We start from the raw sequence: 23838 nt of genomic DNA, 5'->3' as shown, positions 1-23838 counted from the left end.
GAAAATAGAATGGTTTGGTCATACAAGTCTCTTGGCTGTAGATGTTTTACAGTACTCCATCCTTTTTCAATCTTGTCATCCACATAAAACACTAGTTGAGCTTCGGCTACAAGCAGGAGGTCCATCATTCTCGATCTCCAACATGTATCAAACGAGAAAAATTAACACCTAGTAAAACCCTGAAGCTATTTCTTTCCATACCTCTCAGAAAAGTAATGTCAGCCCACTGACATTTGAAATATGGAACAGTGACTCGACCATTATAGTTCAACTCAATTATGTCCACTAATTTTCCATAATAAGGAACACCTCCGACTACCATATTATTATCACGATTACTTGCGTAGCTCCGAGTATCAAACATACCATATACTCCACTATTTTGACTTTTCAACCTGTGGTCTCGAGAAAGAGTTCTAAACTTAAATCCATTCACATTGTAGGCAGTAAATCGTTTGGCTTGATCAAGTGGTCCAAGTGCAAGCCACCTTAATTCTTCTGAATGTCTAGCACCTTCATTGGATATCTAACATTAAGAATTGTCACACTTAGTTTTTACTATTAGTTACACCTCTAAAATTGAATTTAAAAAATAACAACTTCTACTCACATGCTTCTGAAACCAGTTAGGAAATTCTTTGTGTACAACTTTATCTATCTCTGATTGCAACCTTGTCCGATGTCTTAACATCCTCTTTGTTATTGCCCTAAATTCCCTATTAGTAAGAAAAAATATATGATAAATACTAAAGCAATTGATTTATAACAAGATTTGTGTAAGAATTTTTGTATTACTTACTCAAGAAAAGGGTCTACTGCTATACAGTTGACAAGCACGTGACGATGTGCTTGCAACTTCTCTAATGGTGTTAATATAAAATATGAGAATCCCCCAACTGATCTTCCAATTTTTGGGAACATAGTGTTGCTTTCATGGTGTTCAACATGGTCGGGTTGATCATCAACACGCCTTGGTCGATTGGTTCTTGTCTCTGTGTCATTCAAATATCTTGAACAAAATGTGAGAATTTCTTCAGCCAAGTAACCTTGAACAATTGAACCTTCAGGTTGTGCCTTATTACGCACATAAGACTTCAAACGACCTAGGTACCTTCACATTAAAAAGTTTATAGATTCAGGTAAAACAATTTACTACTTATTTAAAGAAAATGAAAAAATGAAATTTGTGATGTTAAATTCACCTTTCTATTGGATACATCCATCGATAATGCACTGGGCCTCCCTCTTTTACTTCATCCACTAGATGAACAATTAAGTGAACCATGACTGTGAAAAATGACGGAGGAAAAATCATCTCCAAATGACAAAGAGTGTGAACAATTTGATCTTGAAGGGTAACAAGATCAATGGGGTTCAACACTTTACTGCATATTTGACGAAAGAATGAACAAAGATCAGCTATCACCGCAAACACTAGACCAGGCATAGCATTCCTCAAAGCAATTGGTAAGAGTTGTTCCATAAGAATATGACAGTCATGACTTTTCAACCCAAATATCTTACGTTGTTTCACATCAATACATCTTGAAATGTTGCTTGAGTAACCATCTGGAACAACCACATTCTTCAAGGTCTTAAGAAATATATCTTTTTGTTTGTTTGACATAGTAAAAATAGCAGAAGGATATTTCCCATTCTCATTTGGCCAAAGTGTAGATCTTATGCCCATAGATTGTAGGTCTCTTCGAGCATTAAGGTGATCTTTTGTCTTACCACTTTCATTTAGCAAAGTGTACAGAACATTGTCACACACATTTTTTTCAATGTGCATTACATCAAGATTGTGGCGCAATGCATTAAACTCCCAATAAGGAAGTTCAAAGAATATACTCCTTTTTCTCCAATGTGATTCATCTTCATTGGCATTTCGCTGCCCCCGTCCTCTTTTACCTTTCACCTCCGGTGTCTTCCCAAATGAAACCTGGATATTCTCAACCTGACTGAAAATAGCTGAGCCTGATAATTTTACAGGTGGATTTCTTCTATCAATCTTACCATCAAATCGGGTCTTATCCAATCTAAACCTGTGACCAGCATGAAGGAAACGACGATGACCCATAAAACACCATTTTCTACTATGATGAAGTCGGCAAGGTTCAGTATCAATATTGCATATAGGACAAGCTAGCTTACCATATGTGTTCCACCCAGACAATGTCCCCAACCCAGGAAAATCACTAATTGTCCACATCAATGCTGCACGCATTTTAAAATTTTCATTCGATGAAGCGTCAAATGTTTCAACACCATCCCACAACACTTTCAGCTCATCGATTAAAGGTTGCAAATAAATGTCTATGTCATTCCCTGGCATTTTCTTACCTGGAATGATCATCGAGAGGATGAAATTAGTTTGTTTCATGCACGTCCAAGGAGGGGTATTATACGGAATGAGAATCACAGGCCAAATGCTATAATTAGTGCTCATGTTTCCGAAAGGATTAAACCCATCACTAGCTAAAGCAAGGCGAACATTACGTGCATCCGAAGAAAATTCAAAAAATTTAGAGTCAAATCTTTTCCATGCCTCAGCGTCTCTCGGATGCCTCAATAAGCCATCTTTATTACTGTCCACAGCATGCCATTTCATATCATCAGATGTCTTACTAGACATGAACAATCTTTGTAACCGAGGAATTAATGGAAAATAACGAAGAAACTTTGCTGGTTGTTTTTTCCTTTTAGTAATTGCAAGCCTATGCTCAATAGAAGAATTTTTCCATCTAGATGTGCCACATCGCTTGCATTGATTCAAACTTTTATCAGGTCCCCAATATAGCATGCAATCATTTGGACATGCATCTATCTTCTTATAATTAAGACCAAGCTTTTTTATAGTCTTTTTTGCCTCGTATAATGATTCTGGGATCTTTGCATGCTCAAAGGCATCATGCAACAGCTCGATTATCATAGACAAGGCCTTGTCACTCATCCCACAAATGCACTTGATGTGATACAACTTTACTAAAAAAGAAAGCTTTGAGTATTTTGAGCATCCTTTATATAATTCTTGTTCCCCATCTTTAAGCAAATCATAAAACTCTTTAGCTTTACCACTCGGACCCTCTTGTAAATGTGGCATTCTTCCTTCACCTTCATTTAATGGATCATGCATTGTTGAATCTTGACTGACATTTGGTATAGGGAATATGAAAGCATCTTGAATCATATCACGGATTGGATCTTCAGAAGATTTAGTATGTTGTGTTTCATGCATATAACTAGAAGTCTCCCCTTCACCTCTCTCACCATGTAATAGCCAAACTGTATAATCCGGTGGAAAGGGCCTTAACAACAAGTGATCGTACACCTCTTCTCTAGTCTGGAATAGTCTGAATCCACAACGAGAACAAGGACACTTTATCCTATTATCGGATGATGCATTAGCAAATGCAAAGTCCAAAAATTGCAATAATCCATCTATATATTCGGGAGTATCTCGCGGCTTCAAAATCCAACTTTTGTCCATATCTAATCCATTAATAATTTGATACAGCAGCAGGCTAATGTATAACTATCATAAGATTTCTCTGATTCATCTTATACAATATAATGCATAGAATGATGGGAAGAGCCTTATTGCTAAAACAAAAGGGAAAAGTGGGAGAACGCATACCTCTCGTGCGCGAGAAAGAGGACGATCGTGGGCTAGGGCTCCGTTCGGAGTGCGCGAGGAAGACGACGGTGTCGGTGTCCGACGGCCGTCGGAGTGAGAGGGCGGTGTCGGTGTCCGGCGGCTGTCGGAGTGAGAGGGCGTCGATCGGGTGGGCGTCGGAGTGAAAGAGAAACTGCGGCGGCTGCGTGAAGTGGGGTTCGGAAGAAATCGCGGCATAAGTAGGGTTAGGGCGAGGGAGTTCAGTTCGGTTCGGGAAAATAGAATCCACGGAGAAATATACCGGCGGTTACAATAAACCGCCGGAAAATAGAATATATAGCGGCGATTAACTTTCAAACCGTCGCGAATTAAATTTTAAACCGCCGTAAATCATTAAACCGCCGTAAAATAAATTTAAATCGCCGCTAAAAATTTATTTTTGCGGCGGTTAATTGAAACCGCCGGGAAAACAGAAAATAGCGGCGGTTTTTAAAACCGCCGCTAAATAACTGCCGCAAAATCATGATTTTTTAGTGTAGTGTGTGGAGCCCCAGTCACCCCCAGGGATTGAGTCAATACGACTAACTGGGATTATTATTATTTTTTCATTTTAGAGGTGAGGACATGTTGAAGTGACTTATCTCAAGTGGTAAGCATGTAAATGTGTATTGCTTGAGGTTCCGAGTTCAAGTCCTCTTAGCAACATGTACTTGTTGACTAAGATGCTGTTTCGGCAGTAGGCTCTTATCAACATAGTGGTACTGTGCCTTCAAAAAATCCCTTTAGAGTTTTTTGATTATAGGATTGTTTCAGCGATGGAGTCGATCACTATAAAAAGTTTATCCAAGACAGTTTTTACTACAAGCCCCCGGGGCATAGTTGAGTTGGTTACGATGGAGCAGAGTTGCAAAAGAGGGCAAGGGTTCAAATTTAGCAATACTCTCCTTCGTCGTGGCCAACTGCAGCTTCTCGATTTACCTTCTCACAGATGGTCGTGGGGTCGACCGTGTGGAACTATTGGGGTGGCGGATTCCACCTTTTGAGAATAGAGGTGAGGACACATCCCATGATGTGGTGGTAAGAGTCAGTGTATTTTTCCCAAACAACCAAAGTTCGAAACCCACGCAGCTAACATGCATGTAGTGTTCGAACAACTAGTGATACGGGGGCGTGGCGTCAAGAATCACGTCACTTCTTAGATTTATTTGATGGCCGAAATATGGGATCGGGTCGTCCATCCTAAGATTAATCGATATAATATCATCGTTCATCGTCAAAAAATTAAAATTGATCACATATTTGAAAAGATTTCAACTTAAGCTATCTATTGGTACCATTTTTGTGAGGGAATATCGTAACTTGAAATGAGTCCATCGGCCCACTTCTCTCGTCGAAGCTACAAGATACATTTCTTGTTGTCATCGTGTGTTCTTGTTGTCAAAAATCATGATTTGAGGAAGTTTAGACTCGATTTCAGTACCTAGAGTGCGATTTCGGAGACTGTGATACTCGACGAGTGCAAGTGGAATCCTAACTTATTTTTCAATTGTTGGTTCAATTTTTAGATTTTTAAATATTTAGAGTCAAAAATTTTGAGCTTTGATTAATTAATTGAGTTGTGTTAAGTTCTTGAATAAGTATTGAAGAAAATAACTTGGGAGATCGCGATGGATTATTATTTCAATTAGAATTACAGATTTATTTACAACTCCTTGAAAGTTGGACTTTTGGAAAGTGAAAATCGATCTACACTAATATTTGAAATTTTAAAAAATTTTAACATATATTTTTAAGTATTTTTGAATTTTTAAAATTGGATAATTTAATTTTGAAAGTGTTAATGTATTATAATTATGAAATATAATTTTTAAAAATGATTATGTATAATTACTAAGTAAAAATATAAAATTTTAAGATTTTTAAAAAATTTTATTTGAATTCATCCCTCCTCCTCAGATTGAAAATATAACTATGTCATTGAAGGTGAGCGAGACTGAGATGAGCTTGATGATTTTTTTTTTTCCTGATGTCATGCTTAATTTAATTTGGTTTTTTCCTATCCAGTTGTCGTATCTCACCTGGTTTGAACATGAGCCCACCTGCACCATGTCGAGGTGTAAGCTCGTGGATTGAAATATTTAATTTATATATATTTATAGTTTAATTATTAAAATAAAAAATAAAAATTATAGAAAAATTTTAAAATCATAAATAGTTATAAACTTTGATTAATTGTAATATTGACATAAAAATTTGACAATTTTTATTTTGTTAAAACATTAGAAAATTTTTCATTTTTATTACAAAATTTAAAATATCTAATAATTATTATTATAAATTTTAAATAAATATGAAGATATATCAAAAAGTTGACCTTAACAGTTAACCTTAAAGATAAATTTGTCACCTCAATGATCTTACATGATCGATCTCATGACCATCTATAAAGAGATAAATTAAAAAATTATAATTGACTATTATGAAGAAAATATTTTTTTCAATTTTATCAAGATTCGACCTGACACTAACAATGGGTTGATTTAATAGATTTTTATCAAGATTCGACCTGACACTTAAATTAACATCAATAATAATTATCATTAAAATGTTAAACATCATTAAGTGCTTTAATGTTTATAGCATGAATGAGATTCATATAAATGGATGTGAATTAAATGTGTAGATCCAATAATTTGATTCGTTAACATTGATATGTTGTTAACGAATATAGAATTAAAGAGGAAGATCTTGAGACCTTTATTAAGAGGCCCCGTTGAGAAGGATTTTGATTGCCTCTCATTCTCTTGTAGAAATTTCTGACGACAAATAACACATAATGACATTATCTGTCAACTCAAATCAATCCTTTGATTGCCATTGCATTCGATTTTCAATTTTCATTTGATTACCATTGCATTCAATTTTCAATTTTCATATTATCTTATTATTGGCAATAACTACATCTTATTTAGATGTTTAAATGCATCGATTGAGTTCGGATGTATTGTATTGTTATTGCTTCCATTCGATTCTTTGTCACCTAATGATGAGCACATCAGAATGGCAAGAAGTTCAAATCCAAAACAAAAAAGGGAAGGAAAAAAACAGCTTCAGCACTCTTTGGAAATATAATAAAACAAACAGCTAATCAGTGCAATCTGCTTTAGAAGAATAAAATGTAATCGTCATACACATCAACCATGAACAATTAAGACAGTTTAATAATGACCGACTGTTCGGCCTCTAGTACGAGAATCAAATCTACACGAGGGTGGAGGGTGGTCCATCAGCTTACAACATAATCGAGTCACATTTGAAATTTCTCCATAAACAACAAAAATAGATCAATGATTGACAGACTTTTCTAATAGAAAAATAGAGTTACAAACATAAATTATCTAAATTAATAGATGAGCCAGGTTAGAAGCATTCTTTTATGATCAATTGTGGGTGGTCATTGTAGTTTCTGGAGAACTTGAGTGAGTTCAACCAGGCCTAGAAGCACTTTTTGTGAACGATTGTTGGTCCCGTCTCATCGTAATCTCCCCTAGTTACATGCTGATTCTGTGGAAAAACAACTTTAGCCAATATGGCGCCGCCCATCCAGGCTGAGTTCTTCGATAAGTTCTCCGGCATGTATTCTGGGGGCTGAAGGGACAAAGAAATGGTTAGTGGAGTGTCCAGATGATGGAATATCAAAATGGGAAGTGCAAAATGTTAGCAGATACCTTTATGAGAGATGGGCGGATGGACGAGGAGCACAAATTTGCTTCTTTCTGAAACCGTTCTTCAAAACCTAGAAATGGCAAATCCGTGGGTAAGATCCTCACAGCAATATATTGATCATTGAGCCTTAGATGAGGCGTTCGGGTAGGTATTATTCCATTCCCTATATGTTTGAGCGAGCTGATGAACCAAGTGTATAGGATTTTTCAAATGAGCTGAGCGAACCATATAGACTAAATGGGCCAAACAAACTGAGTGGATTAAACGAGCCAAATAGACAATATGAGCTAAATGGGTGAGAGGGGTAGCAAATCAAGTAAGCTGGATGGGCTTAACAGACCCAAGCAAACCAAGTGAGTTGGAGATGCCATATGAATTGAGTAGTCTGGATGGGCCAAAGGACTAGGCATACCTAGTGTATCAGGCGAGTTGACTAGGCAAGCAGGGGGGAGGGATGAATGGGGCTGACTAGCAAAACAGACTAAGCAAATAAGGTAAGCTGGATGGGGGATCATATGACCCATGCAATGTTACTTATTGAATAGGTCAGACCAGTACATGCAGATCAGTACCCTGCATTGCAAGAGATTATTTCTATGACTCGAACCCGTGACCACTAAGTGACATGGTAGCAACTCTGCAGTTACACTAAAGCTCCCTTTCATTGTGAAAATTTATTCTTGTCTTGTCTCCATTGAAACCAACACAAGAATAAAAATGATCAATTTATTTGATTTCAACAACCGAAAATTAAAGTGTGTGTGTGTGTCATTTCAGAAGGTGAGGACAGAAAGGTCAATCAAAATTGATCATGAGACAAAAGAGCATAACAGAGAGGCCAGTGACATCCATTGTAGTTGATCGTGAGGCAAGAAGGCCATGATGAGGAGATTAGTAGAAGGCCATGATGAGGAGGTTAATAAGGACTGGACAAACTTACCATGGCGGCAGTAATGGTAAAAGAGTGCAAGGCTTTGCGTAAATTAACAGATTTTGAGGTTGGCAATCTGAAAGGCTTAACTCCTACAAATCTGAAATATTTGATAGCTGAAAATGTGGAGAAATCACAAGTGCAATTAACTTCCTGCTTGGTAAATCTTTAGACTGGAATTTGATACAAAATATGATGATGATTAATGAAGATTGAAAGCTCTGAAAGATGGAATCTGAAGGGAAAGGAAGATAGGGGAAAAAGGAAGCAGAAAGAGAAGGGGAAAATTTTTATTTGTGCCAAAGAAGAGAAAGAAGGGAAAAGATGGAAAATAAAATAAAATTACAAGATTACCCTCTTCATCAGCCTTCTGTTCTCTGCATCACAGAGTCAAGCAATCTTCCCCCATCTCTTATTCGGTTTTACCAAGTGATAGTTCTTATGGATAATTGGCATGTATTGAAATCCCGTTTGTGTTCTGGCATTGTTGATTTTCTATCGAGGCTTTTTTTGTTACTACCATCACTTCATTGTTATGTTTCCATGCTATTCGGAAACACCATTAAGGGAAATTGTATACTTTAGCAACTTATTCAAAAGAATACTGGTGTTTTATTCATGCACTAGAAATAAGTTAAATAACTAGTAAGACGATTGTCATAGGAAATTGCTGAAATTTTAAAATTCAAAGGCAATTGGAAGATGGACCAACAGTGAATATATTGAAAAACAAGATAGAAAATCCAAATTAGAAATAAGGACCAAAACATTAAGCAACATATTAATCTATCATCAATTCTTATAGAGACTAGAATGAACACCAACCTGGAGACAGCAGTTGAAGAGGTGAAACTACCATAATTAGAAATCAACTAAATTTTGCAGAAAGAAATGATTCTTGCAAGAATGTGAGAATGGAGATGCATTGGCTCATAAGGTACTGTTCTACTTAAGAAGGTTAAAACTATTCTGGAATAATGAGAACAGAACATCCAAGGAGCAGGAATGCATACCAGTCATAGATGCTGTCCCGCCACACAACATTGTATTTTCAAGCAATTGACGAAGGTTCTCAGAAGAAACACTTGATATGCTGCGAACCAACTGCTCAACTATCCCATACTCTTCTATACCCAAGATAGATGGTTCAAATAGAGCTTCTCCAACAATATAGCCCTCTCGTCCAATAGTTATAGTCTATCATATGAAAGATGTTGAGCAACATAATGTCTACAGCAGTGGTTAGGAAAGAGTGGAAAGGTACTAAGAAATGGACATATCATCTCTATGACTGAAAATCAACTAGCAACAAACCTGTCCATCAGGAAGCGTGTGAGTCTCTGTTGGGCATTTGTTTTCTGTTTCTTCAAAGGAAGTTTGATCTTCTGCACAACAGGCATATTGCTCTTTCAGTTTCTCAACCTCAGAAATGTCAATCTTGACTAAGGGATTAGATTTCTGAAGTTTTTGTGCTAGTAAATTAGTCAAATCAATTCCACCAATCTGAAATCTTTTTGATGCTATGTGCTGGACAGCACCTTCGCAAACTGGTGCAATATCTGTTAAGATTGAATGGTCATATTAACAACATAGTTGAGAATCATATAAACCAAGTGTAGATGCCACTACAAACATTAAAAACAAAACAAAGAATATTGAATTATCTCAGAAAGGATTCAGATTGCTCCACAAGTCCATGGCAGACACCTAAGAGGATCTCACTTTCTCAGTATTCATAATAACTAGTTCAGTTTGAGATTCAGAGGAATGATTTCAATCTTTAAATCTATTATATCATATATTTAAATTCCCATATGACCCAATTTACAGGAAATATATATATATATATATGAATTCGGACATGAATTTGCATTTTGCAGATGACTTAGGAGACTATCAGAATGGTGAATTATGGACATGAGACCAAGAAATATGAGAGTACATTAGTAGAAACTAAGGATCTGAATTCTGAACCATTATGGAAATTGAAAAAAATAAGAAACGAAAAAAGAACCTTTACAGAAATCAAGGAAAGGTTAGTAGAAGTATGAACAGCCAACATAGACTCCTCAATTTATCAGCCAATATTTGAGAGACTAGACATGCCGTAATAGCTTCCTTGAATCAGAATAAATTGAAATACAAGCTACAAAAAGAAGAGGAAAAAGGTCAATTCTCCCCATCTAACTGGCATTGTGGCAGCATCAATTTGTTGCATGGTTACATCACTTATAGTAGTAAATAGTTTAGAGTGAGCAAGGGCAACAAGCTTAAGTTGCCTTTTTGGATAAGAATGGACTTGTCAATAGCAAAAAAAAAAAACTAATATATAAACCAATGAAAATGTAGTTCTTGCAAGTATGTATAACAATAATCAGGCACTAGCAACTAGTTGACACTAATTGAATACCTATTTTCCCATGGCCTATATCAACAGTGCATCCAGAGATGCGTCCAACAGCATAAAGTGATAATACCACTTGTTCAGAGGCATAAAAGCCTGAAACATTGAACGTTTCAAACATTAGTTGCACTAGTTGTTCTCTTATAGCCTGCAAAAGTGTACCAATATGTACATGAGCAATAAATAAAATTAAATGAAAAACAGTTAGTTTGTTACGTAAGTTGCAGGTGTGACCAACTTTGATTCAAAACACTGTATACCAAAACTAGAGAATATTAGCTCATTTTCTCAATGAATATTAAACACACATCATATGTATAAACAAGCAAGAAGAAATGAAGACAACATACCTGCATAAACATTTGCCCAATATATCAAGAAGGAAACAAGTACAAACTAAGAAAACTATAGAATGCATGGAAATAATCAGACAAGCATGCTCATATGATGGAGAGTATTAAATTTTGTCAATATTGTATCAGTTTCCAATGCATAACACATAACCTTAACATTAGAAGCAGAAGTACATGCAAACACATTAAAAAAAACACTATTATAAAGTCTGTGTAGAAAACGTCAAATTTCTAAATTGCATATAGCATGGTTAAATCACTGGTGTGAGCTCAAAATGTACACTGAATACAATTCAATAAACTTATGTACTGCTCGAGTCTGTCAATTAATCAGGTAATAGTTGGTGAATAATCAGGTAACACACTTTCCTTGAAAACCGCACACAGTGGTTGCATTCACAAACCTTCGGGGTGAAGAGCGGCTCGGCGAACAGAATCTGCCCTTCATCTCCAACCTCCCAACCAAGGTCAACGTAAAGAACATGCCGAAGCAAGTCTTCCATGGCATCCCAGTCTCTGATAAACCCCCTCACCACAGGATCCACCGTCACCTCCTCAACCATCGATACATCGCCACCACCATCTCCATCCTCCACCATGCGCTTCATCTTGGTCGGCATTATCTACATCATGCTCCACAAGGAATCCAAAGATAAGGATATAGTAAACCCACCCACCCGGATTAAATACCACCGAAGTCAGCTAAAATTGAATCATAGCACGTCATATGTTGAAAGAAACGGGAAGAACAAATAGAATCCTCAAATTGCTAACCAAGGCGGGATCTTGATCGGGTGAAGCGAAACCGATCTTGAGGAGCTTGGATCCAGCATCGACTACCACCGCCTCCATGGATGTGGAGCGAGAAATCTAAAGCCCAAAGCTTGCGATTCCACAACGATTCTTGGTGCAGCAAAACCCTAGTCCCAGATGACCTCGCTCACGCGCTGCTCGCTTACTCCCTCTCATTTCATCAGTTCACTTTTACAAATCTACCCTCGGATCTTTTAAATAATAGTATTCGCTCTTCTTTAAAATCCGACGTTTCTCAAGGACAAAAAAGTCAAAAGGCTCTCCATTATTTTTTCAAATCATAAAAAAGTCCTATTTTAATTTTTTAAAAGTACAATTACCTAAATATTTTCGAGTTCTATTTTATACTGTCAATGTTGTCATCTTTCGTATGAATCTTAAACCTTAATTTTTAGTTATAGCAATTATAATTTGGTAGTTGTTAAATATATTACAATAATTATAATTTTATAGCTGTTACAACACTTTCGATGTACTTAATATTAAAAATTACATTTTAGTAACTATAATTTTTGTAGCTGCTACAACACATACTTAAATATGTTCAATAATATTTATATTATAACAATTACAATTTCATAGATGTTATAATATAGATTCAATTCTGTTCATTTATCATTTACAATGTAATAGTTACGAAATCGTAACTACTATAACGCAAATTCAATCTGCTCACTTAACATTCATATTATAGCAGTTAGCAGTTACAATTCTATAAAAAAAATGATAAATCCCAGTTAGTCTCATTGACTATCTCTGGGTGATCGGTTCACCCCCGCGGAAGTTTCCCACCGACCACTAGGGTAAATCGGAAAATGCACGCAACGGCCAACCAGACGCCCAGCATCCTTTGATTGCGCTCCTCATTTGGAAAAAAATTACTGTAAATACGTCATAACTGGGGGTCGAACTGCAGGTACCTAGGTGACAACTGGATATCCTATCGCGGTACCATTTTCTTGAGGATTAGCAGTTATAATTTTATAATTGTTATAACACGTTTTATCTGATCAATTAAAAAATTAAATGAGGATTTACATGCGAAATAATAATATTAAACAATTATAAAGGTATTTGGATAAACGTACATAGCTAGGCAGACACTGAGGTAAAACACTCTTTTCATTAAAAAAAATCAATTTAGAAATACAGTAACACCCTTTGGATTTTTGTCTTTTCTAAAATATCATTTTAGTTTGATCTAAATTATACACTTTTACATTACTTCATTGACTATTTACTTCAAAATTTTAAATTTTTTAAAAATAGATCCATTAAAAATATATATATATATATATATATATTAGTTAAATGCTGCATTCACTGTTTAGTGTAATCTTTAATCCGTAAACTAATTTTTATGGTTATTTTCAACAATAAGAGTTGAATCCAGGAATGAAGATATAAAACATATAAGAAGAATGAAAAGCATTTATTAATCTAATATAAGTTAATTTAATGAATTTGAATAATCATTAATTTAACAACACTATACAATCTAAAAATGACACATTGAAATCCATACTAATTTTAAGAAAATTATTTTATAGAATTAAAAAAAATACTTGAAATAGGAAACAATGAACAGGGATAACACATGCTTTGAAAAACAGCTGCTGAATTGCATCAATATAAGCTACAAAAAAAGACTAATAGATGTTTCAATGCTTAATTTATTAAAGACTTCAGAATCTTGTAGAACTGAATATCTGCAAATAAAAATGGAAATTGATGGAACATGGAGCTCCATCTTGAATTTTGCTGCCTCTACACTTTACACACATCCAAACATCGAACATGTACAATCTGCTTATCGATCCTTTGGCGGCGGCCAGACATTCTGTTTGAAGGCTTCTAAAGACTCTAAAGTAGACTGAATCTTCTTCGATACTACAGTGTTGAGTTTGTTTAACTCAGCTCCCTGTACGTGAATATTTGACTTGAGCTTCGAGAGCCTCCAGCTAGTTTCTTTCCTCAAAAAGGATATATGAGGAACAGCAAAGTTCAAACTATCCTCTGCGACACCCTTCATGATCCTAAATGTGGAAGATTTTGCCGAGTCAAAAGGAGCAGCCTTTGTTGTAGTAGCTGAAAACACATGACAAATAGTGATTCTTCATCATACGTTTCTAGTCCATATGTCAAGTATCGATTCTTATCTTTCGTAACTTATGCAGTGATTTAAACAAGTTCCAATTGGATAGAAGATTAGTGCAGGAGTTATAAAACATAATGTGGAATAGGCACCTCAGATGTTGTTCCTGTTCTACAGTGATTGTTAAGTTACTAGGGAGCCCTTGAGAACAAATTGCTATTCTATGTTAGGTTAATGTATCAATTCCAAGATCATCTACTAGTAGAGAAAATATTAATACGAAAGGCTACCATGAACTATCGACTATTACCATCCTTACATATCCAAACTTGATGGAGTAGATAAAGTATGATTTTACTTCGAGAAACAAAAGATGCACAAAATGGGTATGGGACTTAATTCTATGGGGTTGAGTGCTCAACAATTATTTGCTTCATAACCAAAAGATTGATGGATGTTTGGTACTGTAAAGATATAAAATGATAAAGGGTTTAGTTACATTTAGGAAAACAAGACAAGGATACCATTGTATAGGATTTGCAAAAGGTCGTTGCGGGGAAGGCCAACACCAATACCAGCCAGAGTAACGCCCACGCTGAATCCTATACCACAGCCTGCCCCAACATACCCAACGACCTCAGGACCAAAACCAGGACCCCATCCCACGCCACATCCCACACCTATGCCCATTCCCCAAAAAGTGCCAATAGTGGGGTGTACAGGGTTCCATCTCCTGTACCTCCTGAAGATCCCTTTAATTATCATAAGAAACTGCAGGAAGAGTCAATTATTTGATGCTCATCTTTCAAATAAAGAAGAACCAAAAAAGGTGAGACATGATATTAATGCTTTTGTTAGGAGGAACCAAGTGTATATGATAAGTAATTGACATGATCCATCTGAGAAGAATTAGTTATATATAACATGGTCCAATTAGAGGCTCAATGTATGGTTATGGAATTAGTTTGTAACAATCAGAACTGATTGAGTTCCACCAAATTTATACTCATGGTCAACAAATTTAACAACATTGAGGCTAAGCTTGATTGGCTTAAATGTATTATTCTTTCCTTCCCTGTTTAGCCCCTTTTATGCCCCTTTTTTATTTATTTGGTGACAATTTCGTTTGAATAAGAAGTATGCAAAGATTAACTCATACCATGACTTTCAGTATATGTCATTTTATTAGGGTGCAGATAATTCATATGGATGTTTTTACACCTGTGTAAACATATAAATTGATCCAAACACAAAACCATGAGCTCCAGAGACACACAATCTTCAGCACATTGCTTCACCTCAGATGTGCAAGGACAACTAGAAACCTGAGTATAGAATCCATAAAGAAAGCCTTTGCAGACAATCTGTACAGGCTACCAATCGAAAGCGCTGATTGACATCCAAAATGACAACCACATAACAATGATGTTCATCAGGGATCATAGAGCAAGAAGAAAACCATGTTTCATATGGTAAAACTTCTCCCATATTATAAAATTAAAGGGGAAGTTTCATCATCACTCTTTCCGTCATAAAACATGTCATTAGAAACTGGGGCAATACAAATTGTTTTCCCACCCTAAGCAATTAGCTACGGTTATCCTACTTCAAAATATATAAGATTCCAACGTGTACACAAATGACAAACAAATTCCACCAGTATATCAGAGAAGTCTCCTGGAGAAGTAATCTATCTTAATATACCACTTCATAAATGATCAAAACTACAGTCTCACATAACAAGAACAAATCTTTTTTTTTTCAAAAACAATTTGCAATTTTGGAAAAGCACTTATAACATTGGAAAGCTGGTATCAATCTTACCAAAGGCACCAACTTATACATATGAAGATTATAAATAGAAGAATTTTAAGACAGAACGCGACAAATCTGTGTTAAGAAGAAAACACAAACTAGATGAGAAGGTTGCTAAAGGACAGGACATTATTCATTCCCCATTGACCTCGAAGAATTAGGAATCGTGATATAACTACCATCTACACATTCGCCATTTAGATTATTATTATCCTTCATCTGTAATAGTAATGGTTCTAGCAAAGGGAACAGGTAAAAATGCATTGTCACGGCCTAAAAAAGTAATCTTGGAACAATTTAGATGAAACATAGATGCAAATCAATAACAAGGAAAGAACAAATCAGGGTGAAGAAGAGGAGCAAGAGGGAAGAGAGATCTACTGCTCACCAGACTTAGATCGACATGTAGACCTCTACCCTTGGATCGTACCTGGGTCATGCGAGAGAGTAGCCGGAGCCAAAGGGGGGCATTGGCGGAGGATCCCTCGCCGCCATTCTTATCCGGGGACTGTGGTCGCCCTGGGGAGCTCGAGCTTCTTCCTTTGTTTTTTTGCTTCGGTAAAACCACCCTGGATCATCCTATATTTTCCAAATTGCCCTCCCCCTCGATAATATTATTTTAAGTATTTTTTTATTAAAAATTTTTGTCAGTTTAACCATTAAGATTTTTAATTAATAAAATTTTATAATGTTTGATTTTAGATGTTTTTTAAAATTTTATTTTTTAGTTATTATATAAATAATTAAATTAAAATTATTGCAATTCATTATTTTGCCTTTATGTAATTTACCTCAAATTTTGTAGAGCACATTTTACCCGTGATTCTTTCATTTTATTAAAAAGATGGTGATTTTATTTGTATAATTACTAATAAATGCACATAATTTATTTTAATTGATTAGCATGGTCCTTAATCTTTTTCTTTGATGGAATTCGTACACTCCAACGATCTTACGATTATCTATAAAAAGATAAATTAAAAAATTACAATTAATTACAATGAAAAAAGGTATTGTCTCAACTCAAGAGCCTTATTAATCTTGCATTTTAAGTTCTTTAACTCAATTTTTTTTTATTAGCGAGTCAATGCCCTTGTTGCCAAGGCGATACTAGTTGAATGCAAAGGTTTTGATTCGGATGGAATTATAAAATATTTAATATATCAAATTGAAATTTATTTAAAAAATTAATTTATAAAATAATTATTATTTTATTTAAAATAAAAAATTAGATGGTATCGTGGTTAACTAAGTAACGACCAATTTGATATTGTCAAGTCAATAAGCTCTACATACATTATTTCAAATTTATGCATATATTAAAATTTGATTTAAATCATATATATATTCTCATTAGATTATTTATGAACTTACATAAATCTTAACCATCAAAAAATTTACCTAAATCTAGATTATGCTATTATTTATTCAACTTTTAGTATAAGTAGATAAAAATTAGTATATTATCATTTTTAATATTCTTTAAAATACTAAATGTTTTTTAAATAATAATAATAAATATATTCAAAAATAATTGAACTGAGCTCAGATGTGATTTGTATAATCTGAAATCAGATGGCTGTGAAAGACCCATTGTCACACATTCACATCTCATCATTGCTCAGCCGTCATCAGTAAGGAGGATCGAACCGTGCGCCTCAACAATTATTAACCACAACCGGCTAGCCAACTCTGCGATGACAACTTGGTGCTGAGACTTGGAAAAGTCAAATAACCTGTTGTTAAAAATGATGACATTTATAAAAATTGTAATTATAGATAGTATAATGTTTTTTTTAAGAATATCATAATAACTATTTATTCTAGTGTCCCCGTTGGTTTTAGAGAAACTATAAAATATTAGTTGATAATATGTTTTCGAGAGGAAAGTATAGAAAATAATATGATCATTTTAGGAGTGTCAATATTAGAAAGTCATGAGCAACCATGATGTCGATCAATAACTACTTATAGTTGAGTCATGCATTTACATTATGGATGTTGATGTACAAGAATTTGTCTATCAGAGATAGATATGATTACTCCGAGGATAGACGATCCACCTTCTACAACTGAAAGAAAGAGACATATGAGTACATATTCTTCAAGCCAATTTTGAACAAAAGATTTGATGATGGTTGTATATGCAACAAGAGATGTCCACGTATTAGAGGATATTGAGGGGTTTTGCACTCCACTATAGACGAACCAATAACTTGATGAATACTTGACACCTCGCTATGTTAGTCATGATTTATTATTTTATTTAGATATATTTATTTAGATTTGATACTCAAACATGAGTAGCTGCTATCTTTGATCGATATTATATCATTTTGCTCACGTATATATATATATATATTATCTATATTTTGTCAAAAAAAAAAAAATAAAGTATTAAATAAATCATATATCTTAATTATTAAATAATACAAAAATCTCAATTATTTTAAATATACAAAACTAATTTAATCCAATAATAATTATCCAATATCATAGATGGGAGGAAAATAGATAATCACGTGGTTGATTCAAATATAGTATAATTCAAAAACCATTAAAAAAAATGAGACATAAATAAGTTAATTTTTTATTAAATTTATAGAAAGATCTATAAGTTATTCAAGTTTTGTTAGGGCGCACTTAAAATAAAAATACACCTAAAGATTTTTAAAAATACTACGCTTTGTCGTCAATTTACATACTTCAACCATATGCACCTAAAGACTTACAATCATCGTAAGTCTATGCAAAGACTTAGGACTAAGCTATCGTTAAAATATGACCTAACATATACATCATTTACTTCTATAGTCTCTTGTTGCTTTTCTTTACGGTTTAGGGTTTATGGTTTTAGAATTTGGAGTTAATGAAATCATTAGGATGATTTCAAACTCATCTAAATCTTAACGTTGATTTTTTTTACTTAAAAGCTAAATTATGGCATTATTTATTTAACTTTTAATATAAGTAGATACAAAAAAATGATAAATCCCAGTCAGTCTCATGGTGTTTATGTACGAGTGGTGTTTATGATATCTATCATTTTTAATATTCTTTAAAATACTAAATGTTTAAAAAATATATAAAAAAAATTGAACCGAGCTCAGATGTGATTTGTATCATCTGCTATCAGATGGTTGTGAAAGACCCTTTTTCCACACTCACATCTCATCATCGCTCAGCAGTCATCAATAGGGAGGATCGAACCGTTGTGGTCTCAGTAATTGAGAATAAGCGCACAACCGGTCCAGCCAACTCCGCGATGGCTTGTTGGTGAAGTTTGTTGGTGAAGTTTAGGGAAAATATTTGAAACTATCGAGTAAAATAAAATTGATATATATATAATTTTGCTACCTGTACCAATGATTTTTTTCTTTAATTTTCACTTCCTTTCTAACACTAAACTTTAAATCTTTAAAAGTAATTTTAATTTTTTTTAAAATAATACTAAATATGTTGATGCAGTCTTGTCCTGATTGTTGTTTTGATGTTGACACCGATTTAAGTTCATCGCTAAGAATTGGGCTCGGTAGCTCGTTCTCCTGATTGGGTCAGAGAGGGCTCGGTAGCTCGTTCTCTGGACCGGACGAAGTCGGAGAGGGCTCGGTAGCTCGTTCTCCGGACTAGGTCAGAGAGGGCTCGGTAGCTCGTTCTCTGTACCGGATATGGTCAGAGGAGATTCGTTAATCTACCTCAGGACCGAGATTACGATTGGAGGAAGCTTGGAAGCGTATTCTCTGATTGTGTGGTCACTTAGGGTTGGCATGGGTTAGACCTAAGCTAACCTACTTGTGCTTTGACTTAGGATTTAAGGTCTAAGTTGCCTTAATCGATCAGTAAGTCGATTACTCAAGAGGAGATTGTTTAATCGACCAGATGATCGATTACTAAACCTACTGTTGTCAAAGTCAAAGTGTTAATCGATCAGGTGATCGATTACTGAACCTTCTGTGATTTTTCGGAATTGAACAGAACCAATTCTGATCGATCAGGAGATCGATTAAGGAACCTACTGTGAATTCCGATAATTGAGGTTTAATCGATCGGGTGATCGATTAACAGGTTTAATGGGAATCGCGAGTTACGTGCGGTAATCGATCGGCTGATCGATTACCGTGCCTTAATCGATCGGCTGATCGATTAAGTCAGGGGGTAATCGATCAGTTGATCGATTACCAACGTTTCTGTGGTGTTTTTACGACGTTTGATCGATCGGTTGATCGATTATACTTTATCTACTGTCTCTCCTGCCTTTTTCTGTCATTGCTTCGCTAATCGTCTGAAATTTGCAGGTGAGGTTTGAATTTAACGAAGAGAAAGGAAAGTCAAGGTTTCTGCTTTCCTTGAGCACAGGTGTACCAAGTTGTGATAACGTTTCAATTTCAGGAAAAAGACAAGGCAACGGCGCTCTGAGCTGCACCGAGGATGATCAGGTGATCAGTGCAGTGAACTCAGAGGATGTTGGCTAAAAGGAGGAGAGGAAGAAGAGGGAGGCATCGCTTGATTCCGAAAAACCCTAACGAAGTGCTGTTGCTTGTGCTTGCGATCGTGGTTCTCCTGTCTTCGTGCTCTCCTTACTCCTGTTCTGTGCTTCGTGCTCCTGTGCTATTCATTGAAGCTTCTTGGCCTGAGGATTGTGCAAGCTGTGATTTGCTCTCGGGAAGAAGCTGTGCTCGTGTTGATTCCAGGATTAAGGCTGTGTTGTAAGTTCTATTTGGTGCCTTAATCCATCCTTCTATAATCTCTGTGCTTACATTATATCTTTGAGATTGGTTGTGGAGAGGTAACTCCACCGAGAAGGAGCTTCATATTAGCCGGATTAATCCGGGGTCTGATCTACCGAAGATCAAGGTTTCGTCCACCTTACGGACACGCCGAGGAGTAGGGGCAAGTTATCCCCGAACCTCGTATATTGCTGTGTTCTCTTGATTGTTGTTGTATTTTCCGCTGCGCTAACAATTTTGTAGGACTGAAATCGTCTAAGTTTCGAAAAGAAAGGGCTATTCACCCCCCCCCTCTAGCCATCTACAAGTTCCAACAAAATCCCTTCACATATAAAATAGCCTTGTATAGAATTTTACTATATTTGAATTCGAAAATTTTCGGATTATTTAATCGTATCACATCCTTTTCTATCCGGATTTGGATTTGATAGAAATTGTGATCCCTACATGCTGGATTAGTTTGATGTAACTAATTGTTGTGAGAAAAGCATCAAAACACAATCATACTAAATACTATGCTTTTATAATACAAATTAATAAATAATAATCAGTAATAAATATTTTTAAATAATATTTAATAAACTAATAATTATTTAAACTTTTAAATAATTGTTTAGTTTTGACAAAAAAAAATATAATTAATAAGATTTAGTCTAGAAATTATTTAAATAGCCTTTTAAAATGAATGAGTGTCAAATTTAAATATTAATTAGAAGCTTAGTCATTGATTGATGTTTATTATCAATAATGATTCCATTAGTTTGTTCGAAGAATTAAATACCTAAATTATAAAATAACTAAATAGATTTTTAAATTGACTAGGGCAAAATTTAGGTCTACTTAGGAATCACATTCGCTTAATAATTTAAATTTTTTTTGAGAAAATTAAATATATTGACGTGCGAAGGCTTACGAGTCGAGTTCATTCTACTATTTTTATATTTTTAAAATATATAAACAGACAATGTAAATAGAATTAACTATAATTTTTAATAGTTTTTAAAAAAAATCATCCTGGTTTTTATTAATCTTTTATTTTTTAAAAATAAGTGTCGATATTTAATAGTTTAAAAAAAAAGGAAAAAAATGAGCTCAGATTTTATTTGTATAATCTGTAATGATCAGATTATTGTGAAACCCTTTTTCACACTTTATATCACTTCATCGCTCTATTGAGGAGAGGTTCGAACCGTCGACCTAGTAGACAATCAATCCGACCGTCTAGCCAACCGTACGACCTGACCTTTCTGAACATAATCCGCCTTAAACATAAATTAACGTTGAGTTTCATCCGACATAGGTGACTCATCGGATCGGGTTAAAATTGCTTAAGGAGACACTCCATTTTCAAAAGAACCCTAATATTTATTTATTAAAATTCTCCCAGATGTAAAAAAAACAAATTTCTTTTATTATCAGAATGCATATTTGCATTTTTTAATTAACATTTGAATTATTTATTTGTTAACAAAGATAAAGTGTTTTTAAGAGAATTTTGATTAATTTTAAAAATATCCAACTTAAACGGGTGCGAGTCCTCATGCCACATTATTTTTCCTAATTAAATTGACATATTAATTAATGCATCTGTAATATGAAAATGACTTATCATTAAGTATAAATTTAGAATAATGTAGAAATCATCAGCTTTAGTATAAATTGGATTAATTAAAATAATGTAGAAGTTTGTTTGACTTTGACTTTTTTATAAAAAAATCTAAAAATATGATGAAATCATCAGCCTCAGTATATTAATATTAGGAAATTATGAATGGAAAAGGATCTCGATTATCATCTTACAAATTCGTCCTTTTAACTTTTGGGGAGGAATAAACGTGATATCTAATAATTGAGTGATGAAAAAGCAAAAAGAAACAGAAAATTCATTTTTACCGAGTGAATGGAAATTTTATAAAAAACTGCCTTTATTTGTTATATTTTTTATTTAAATGATTTTATAGTACATAGAAAGAGCAATAGTCGAATCAATCGTTTTTGCTAACCGATAGGCTCGCATGCTAGAAGCCACGAAACTAATAATTCAACACGAGTTGCCTTCATTTTTCTACAAGAAGCTCCAAATAGTTTGTTGCGACAAGCTTCGAATTGATTGCAAAGTTGAAATTGTTATTTCTTTGTCGCGAGAAGTTCCTTGCTCGCTTTCTTCATGACAATTGTCCGAGCCTTTATGTAAGGCATTCTAAGAGGAGAAAGGCAGAGAGCATCGAGAAGATGAGAGACTTCTACTTGTCATGTAATATTAATAAATAAAATATAAAAAAAATACTAATTAATATTCTTAACCGTCGTGGTCACAGTCGTTGAGAATAAGCGCACAACCGGTCCAGCCAACTCCGCGATAGCTTGTTGGTGCAGTTTGGGGAAAATATTCTTAACTATTGAGTAAAATAAAATTGATATATATATATATATATATATATATAGGATTGATATCCTGCCCGAACAGTTTGCGCGACTCCGTCCCGGCATCTAACGTGGCGAAAAGTTTCACTGTTCATCTTCCACCGTGGCCGAAACGAAGCAAAATCCTACAAAATCCCGCCTCTCCCAAATCGCGCGGCCAAACCTCAAAATCACGCGGCATCCCATCGCCGCCCTCGCCCACTACAGCCGCACCCTCTCCTCCATGTGCCACCTCCGCCATCGCTTCCGCCGCCAGCGAGATCATCGAAGCACACGGCCGCCAGTCGCGCCCTCTCCTCCATGTGCCGAAAGGAATGCTGGAGAGGACCACAACAGCGTGGCGCTGACGGAACGGTTCGTGGAGGCGCTGTTCTACTACGCAGCGCTATTCGACTGCCTCGACTCGACTGTCCCCTGGCAGTCCGTGGAGTGGCTGCGGCTGGAGAAGATGCTGCTGGGGGAGGAGATCAAGAACATCATCGCGTGCGAGGGGTGGGAGAGGAAGGAGCGGCACGAGAAGCTGGAGCAGTGGGCGCGGCGGCTCAACGCCGCGGTGCCGCTCGGTTACTACGCGCTCCTGCAGGCCCGCCGCCTGCTGCAGGGCTTCGGCTACGACGGCTACAAGGTACGGGAGGAGGGCGGCGGCCGCCTCATGATGTGCTGGCAGGACCGTCCACTCTTCTCCGTCTCGGCATGGCGATGCTAGCGGTACGATCAACTTGTCAGCTTCTTTTCCGTTTTCATTTGTTTCCTTTTTTGCATGTATGTAGATAATCTTTTTGGCCCTGCGAAATGCACAAACTATTTGGAACAAGAATGTTTCTGTATGTTTTTCCTCCATTCCTTTTCCATTTTGTAAGGCAGAGAGCATCGAGAGGGAGTCTAAGGAACTCATTGGTGTCTTTAGACATCAAGTATCATCTATGTAGAATTG

General features: G+C 35.5%; 3 protein-coding genes and 2 pseudogenes across 4 annotated transcripts; all 5 read right to left on the bottom strand.

Annotated features, from left to right (window-relative positions):
• Nucleotides 1-795: 795 nt before the first annotated feature.
• On the bottom strand, nt 796-5724 carry LOC141815941 (uncharacterized). Its single transcript, XM_074703804.1, has 4 exons — nt 5695-5724; nt 3638-3818; nt 1203-3492; nt 796-1111 (listed from the first exon to the last, which is right to left on the bottom strand). The coding sequence occupies exons 1-4, from the start codon at nt 5722-5724 to the stop codon at nt 796-798; spliced, it is 2817 nt and encodes a 938-aa protein (XP_074559905.1).
• A 1026-nt stretch (nt 5725-6750) lies between these two features.
• Nucleotides 6751-11988, bottom strand: LOC141815939 (actin-related protein 7). The gene is made up of 7 exons (XM_074703801.1): nt 11805-11988; nt 11435-11653; nt 10684-10825; nt 9588-9832; nt 9287-9470; nt 7345-7412; nt 6751-7264 (listed from the first exon to the last, which is right to left on the bottom strand). The coding sequence occupies exons 1-7, from the start codon at nt 11880-11882 to the stop codon at nt 7112-7114; spliced, it is 1089 nt and encodes a 362-aa protein (XP_074559902.1). The 5' UTR covers nt 11883-11988; the 3' UTR covers nt 6751-7111.
• Nucleotides 11989-13498: 1510 nt separating this feature from the next.
• Nucleotides 13499-16285, bottom strand: LOC141815940 (cadmium-induced protein AS8). Of its 2 annotated transcripts, none has more exons than XM_074703802.1 (3): nt 16142-16285; nt 14463-14709; nt 13499-13931 (listed from the first exon to the last, which is right to left on the bottom strand). In XM_074703802.1, exons 1-3 carry the CDS (start codon nt 16190-16192, stop codon nt 13654-13656), a joined length of 576 nt encoding a protein of 191 aa, XP_074559903.1. In that variant the 5' UTR covers nt 16193-16285; the 3' UTR covers nt 13499-13653. The 2 variants fall into 2 exon arrangements, with proteins under 2 accessions (XP_074559903.1, XP_074559904.1); XM_074703803.1 differs by having other exon boundaries at nt 16184-16285.
• Nucleotides 16286-17294: 1009 nt separating this feature from the next.
• Nucleotides 17295-17376, bottom strand: LOC141815943 (small nucleolar RNA snoR114; annotated as a pseudogene).
• Nucleotides 17377-18855: 1479 nt separating this feature from the next.
• Nucleotides 18856-18936, bottom strand: LOC141815942 (small nucleolar RNA snoR114; annotated as a pseudogene).
• Between the last annotated feature and the right edge of the window lie 4902 nt (nt 18937-23838).

The sequence above is a fragment of the Curcuma longa genome, unplaced genomic scaffold, assembly GCF_044706935.1.
Source record: "Curcuma longa cultivar G26 ecotype Majalengka, Jawa Barat unplaced genomic scaffold, ITB_CL_G26_1.1 contig_12709, whole genome shotgun sequence".
NCBI lineage: Eukaryota > Viridiplantae > Streptophyta > Magnoliopsida > Zingiberales > Zingiberaceae > Curcuma > Curcuma longa.
The sequence above is the reverse complement of the archived record's forward strand: the minus strand, read 5'-3'. Positions and strand labels throughout refer to the sequence as shown.

What these genes read in the sequence shown, in the direction of transcription:
- LOC141815940 (XM_074703802.1), bottom strand. Translation starts at nt 16,192, where the DNA reads ATGACCCAGGTACGATCCAAGGGTAGAGGTCTACATGTCGATCTAAGT. An exon ending in TACATGTCGATCTAAGTCTG is followed by an intron (nt 14,710 to 16,141) that starts GTGAGCAGTAGA and finishes CTCTTCCTGCAG; the next exon opens with TTTCTTATGATAATTAAAGG. An exon ending in TTTGCAAATCCTATACAATG is followed by an intron (nt 13,932 to 14,462) that starts GTATCCTTGTCT and finishes ATGTGTTTTCAG; the next exon opens with CTACTACAACAAAGGCTGCT.
- LOC141815939 (XM_074703801.1), bottom strand. Translation starts at nt 11,882, where the DNA reads ATGGAGGCGGTGGTAGTCGATGCTGGATCCAAGCTCCTCAAGATCGGT. An exon ending in CCGATCAAGATCCCGCCTTG is followed by an intron (nt 11,654 to 11,804) that starts GTTAGCAATTTG and finishes AGCATGATGTAG; the next exon opens with ATAATGCCGACCAAGATGAA. An exon ending in ACACGCTTCCTGATGGACAG is followed by an intron (nt 9,471 to 9,587) that starts GTTTGTTGCTAG and finishes TTCATATGATAG; the next exon opens with ACTATAACTATTGGACGAGA.
- LOC141815941 (XM_074703804.1), bottom strand. Translation starts at nt 5,724, where the DNA reads ATGGTGCAGGTGGGCTCATGTTCAAACCAG. An exon ending in TGGGCTCATGTTCAAACCAG is followed by an intron (nt 3,819 to 5,694) that starts GTGAGATACGAC and finishes CACTTCACGCAG; the next exon opens with CCGCCGCAGTTTCTCTTTCA. An exon ending in CTCTTTCTCGCGCACGAGAG is followed by an intron (nt 3,493 to 3,637) that starts GTATGCGTTCTC and finishes TTAATGGATTAG; the next exon opens with ATATGGACAAAAGTTGGATT.